We start from the raw sequence: 4,490 nt of genomic DNA on the forward strand, positions 1-4,490 counted from the left end.
GAGTGTTTGTAGAAATTGACTCCTCTTAGTTCTGTACTTTTGTTATCGTAGACCTAAGACTCCAGGTTTGAGGGTGACGAGCTTTTACAACATAGAGAGGTAATTCTGGGGTTTGAGCGTGGAACACTTCCTATTAGGTACCTGGGAGTTCCTTTGGTTTCCACTAGGCTCAGGTTTCAGGATTGTAGAGGGTTGGTGGAGATGATAACTCGCAGGATCACTCATTGGTCCTCCTCATTTCTCTCATACACAGGTAGAATTCAGCTAACTCAATCAGTATTATTCAGCATGGTGAACTACTGGTCTAGTTTGTTTGTGCTTCCTAAGGCAGTCTTAGCAGAGGTTAACAAGCTGTTAAGGAATTTCCTATGGTCGGGCACTGAGTTTAAGCACACTGGAGCAAAGTGGGTGAGAGTTCAGCTGGTTCGGGACAGATGTTTCTGGACTTTGGGTACTCCTCAGAACTGTTCCAGTAACTGGAAGAAGATCCTCCAGCTCAAAGGGGTTGCTAGGTCTATGATTTTGCAGAAGGTTGGTAATGGGGAGCATACTTACTTTTGGGAGGATAATTGGTTGCATGGGGGACCACTTTCCTTGAGGGTTGCAGAGGGATTTTTACAGGATTCGCAGATTCTTCCTCACCAGCGCCTTTCCTCTCTAATTTCGGATGGTGATTGGTCCTTCCCAGCTTCCATACTTGAGCAATTCCCTGCAATTGCTCTCATTGCTCCTCCATCTTCATCACCTGACTCTTCTAGTTGGATTCCATCACCCACTGGATCATTCACACTATGTCACACTATTGGATGGCTTGAAGCTCCTCGCCCTTCCACGATTTGGCATCATCTCGTGTGGAGCTCTCTCTCTGTTCCACGATGTAAATTCTCATTGTGGTTGGCAGTTCAGAACCGCCTCTCAACACTGAACCGTAGTAGTATGAGAGATGTCCCAGGCCTAAGGTTGTGTCATCTCTGCAACTTCTCCGATGAATCTCATGACCACTTATTTTTTGCATGCACTTTCGCGAGGCCGATCTGGGTCTACTTGCAGCACAAATCCAGATTTCACGCCCCCCCTTCGTCTTGGAATTATTTCGTTGCTTGGGCTTCCCATAACTGGTCTGGCAGGAACTTGAGATGTGCAATGAACAGACTCACTCTATCCAGTGCAATCAATAAAATCTGGGAAGAAAGGAACAACAGAGCTTTTCGGAACCAAAAATCCTCACAGATGGTGGTCCTAAGGCATATTACTGAACTGATTCGGCAGAATCTTCTATCAAGACAGGTTAAGGACTCACCTTTTGCAAGGAAATTGGCTCTTCATTGGGATCTCCCATCTTTTGTGAGGCCACCGGCGAAGCCTCCGGACCTAATTGTCTAAGGCGTCTTCGTCGCCTCATTGTACTTACCGGATGATTAGGGCGCTTCTCTAGGGTTTTCTCTAGGTTCTCCTGTTGGGCTGGGCCCTGTTCATATCACTTGTTGCTAACTTGTTGGTCTCTGTCCAAACTTCTTGGGCTGGGCCTTTGACCAAGGCAAGGCTAGTGTAATTTTTGTAACTATTTCTTTTTAATGCAACTTTCAACTTCCAAAGAAAAAAAAGAAAAAAGATGCTACCGTTAGCTCATAAATGCTTTATTTGCCTAGTTGTTCGTGGGTCAGTTGCAAAATTACAGGGAAACAGGAGAAGTGGACTAGATATGTCTTTATACTTTTATGGATCTTCCTTACATATTACCCATGCCATTTGCCTTACTCACTGTGATATCCTTATCGGTCGTTTGCCAATATAAAAATAGAACTCAATAATTTGTTAATGTTCTTATATTTGTTTCCTCGGGTTCTCATGGACATTTGCAACTTTCCCTCACTTTAGCCCTTCTGTGCCTGACCAAAGAAGCAAATTTTACCATTTTTGTAATTATTATATCGGACAATCGCTTCCAACTGTGCTTATTGTTTTTCGTCAAGATGAATAACATCATAACAAGAGTGGTAATGGTTCCATATATTATTCTGACCAAAACTGTTCATAATTGACACAATTCATCCTTTGTTTATATACTAATTTCAATTTTACTCGGTAATCTGATTATGCTAATTTGTTATAGGTTGTTAATATCCCCGAGGACATTTTGAAGATTAAACAAGTAGCTGACGCTGAAGTTTTTGGGGAAGATCAAAACTGGGTTCGTGGAGAAAGTAATTGGCATAGTTAAGCCACTACCCCCAAATGCTTCACCATGTTCGACTCATTGACAATCACGCCACAAATTTCTGCAAGCACCCTCCACCATCTTCTCCCTTAACAGGAAACCTCCTTGCCCCTTCACATTTTACTCGGCAGTGGCTCAAGTTGAAAAGAAACACGAAATACTATTTCACCTTCATCAATCACACGTCTCTGACATCCAGTTTTGCTGTTTTCTTCTTGGAACGACTCAGATGAGCAAGTTAACGGAAATTGCTGATCGAATCTTGCAAACTTTTAAATTGAAGGTTTGCCACGCCAGCCATTTAATTAAAACTAGGATGTATGCCAACCACGGGTTCTCAAATTAATGGATGTTCAACTTGTAAGTGCCCTTCTATTTTTCTCCAAGCGGCGCTATATTGATACAAAAAATTAAAAGTAATATGCCCTTCCTTTTATGAAAATAGTTTTTAGAGGCAGTGCCAATAAATAATTTCAAATATTTTTTTCAGAAAACAACTTCTACAAAACGCTCAAGCTAAATATCTGGTTTTTTCATCTCTGAAAAGTGTATACAATTTTTTTCCAAATCAAATTTACAGAATTAAGTATATATATATGACAAATGCATTCTTCGACAGTCCATATTATGTGTAATAGGTTATAGTGCATGAAATTTAGTGAGTCGAGAAACAACACAAACATAAATGACCTGGTATAATTCAGTTTGGATTGAATTACAATGCATTCTTTCACAGTCCAAATTATATGTAATAGTTTGCAGCGCATGAAATTTTGTAAGTCAAGAAACATCACAAACATAAATGACCTGGTATAATTTAGTTTGGATTTAATTACACGGTTAATGAGTGCCTTTTCATTTTTATTTCTTCAATGATTCAAACAAACCAAGTACAACTAACCACAGAACAGAAATCATCAAGGAACAAGGTCCAGAGGCAAAGAATAATTATATTAAATTGAGTAAAGAATCCTAGAAACTTACTAATTGATGGTTAAATTATATACAAGCTAGTAAGATGTAAACACTATCGCAAACAATTGAAACAACGGAAATATCAGATTAGGCAATCAAAATTTAACTACAACAATAAAAAGAAAACGAAAGATATAGAGCAAGCTGTGGAAGTGCCTGTTTGAGCAGTAGCATGCTTCCAAAGAAGGAAATTCACATACCACCTAAAGAGTAACTCAAAATCAGTCTCATGTCCAGGTCTGAATAATTCTCCCAAACAAAAATGAGATTATCCTCGAGTTGATGTTGATTGAAAGGAGGGAGAATATCTTTTATTGGTAGGTAAAAATAATAGCATAACTCAGAAGAAATAAAAATGTAATAATAATTAATTGAATTGACCATCTATTACTTGCATGGGGCAAGTAATAAATTACGCAGAAAAACATGGAGATGCATGAATGAAATGGTCAATGACCAAACACTAGATCAATTTTTGCATGCACAAGTTTGTTAATCAGACAATGTCAATGTGCTGCTTAAAAATCAATTATCACGGACTTTTGTGTCTGTCTTTTGATGCAAGTTTCCCGTGTATGCTAGATGCGTAGATTACAAACTAGAATGTAAAAAGCATCTTACTTGAGCAAATCAACAAACAGAAGCAGGACAACTTCAGTTTCTAGCTCCCATCTCCATGAGCCAGATATACATAATTCAACCTGCGCACAAGCAGACTTGGAGGTCAGTATGCATTAGCTTCCCGTGAACTGCAATTATGACTCAACCCGCACCTAATCTCATTTGCCCTACAAGGCTTGAGCCTTGAACGAAAACTTAATGGACTGTAAATCACAGTCTGTTCACCCAATTTTGCCACCTCTCTTCCCAAGCGATACCTGCATCATATAATCATAAGCTTCCTGCAGCTCTTCCAAAGATGGGAGATGAAATAAATGAGCAATTATCATATGATAAGGGATACTACCCGCAGTTTAAAATTCTTTTTGATCCTTCAAAGTGCTCTATGAGGACTCAAAGGTCAAGAAATCGGTTTATTGGTGTTTGCTCAAATAATTCTGTTAGCTGAACAAGCATGAATAAAATGTAGCAATGCTTAAAATCAGTAAAAATTTTGCATTACAAATAAAATCAACATATAAGGAAAGATACAAATGATAGAACCAGCAATCATCACGTCCTCGCTTACGCACACAAATAAAAATTGAGATTCAAGGAGCCACAAATAAATAGAACACATTCTAAAAAATTTGGAAGCAAGTGAAACAACATTCATAATTCAGCTCTGCAAACAAGA

The 4,490-nt window shown here is 38.8% G+C and overlaps 1 protein-coding gene across 1 annotated transcript; it reads left to right on the forward strand.

The window, feature by feature from the left end:
* Positions 1 to 288: 288 nt before the first annotated feature.
* Positions 289 to 1,383, forward strand: LOC132296457 (uncharacterized). Its single transcript, XM_059794659.1, has one exon. The coding sequence runs from the start codon at positions 289 to 291 to the stop codon at positions 1,381 to 1,383; it is 1,095 nt and encodes a 364-aa protein (XP_059650642.1).
* The last annotated feature ends 3,107 nt before the right edge of the window (positions 1,384 to 4,490 follow it).

Source organism: Cornus florida, unplaced genomic scaffold (assembly GCF_030987335.1).
Source record: "Cornus florida cultivar Cherokee Brave unplaced genomic scaffold, ASM3098733v1 CherokeeBrave_3.0.0_Hap2_Chr02, whole genome shotgun sequence".
NCBI classification, from domain to species: Eukaryota; Viridiplantae; Streptophyta; class Magnoliopsida; order Cornales; family Cornaceae; genus Cornus; species Cornus florida.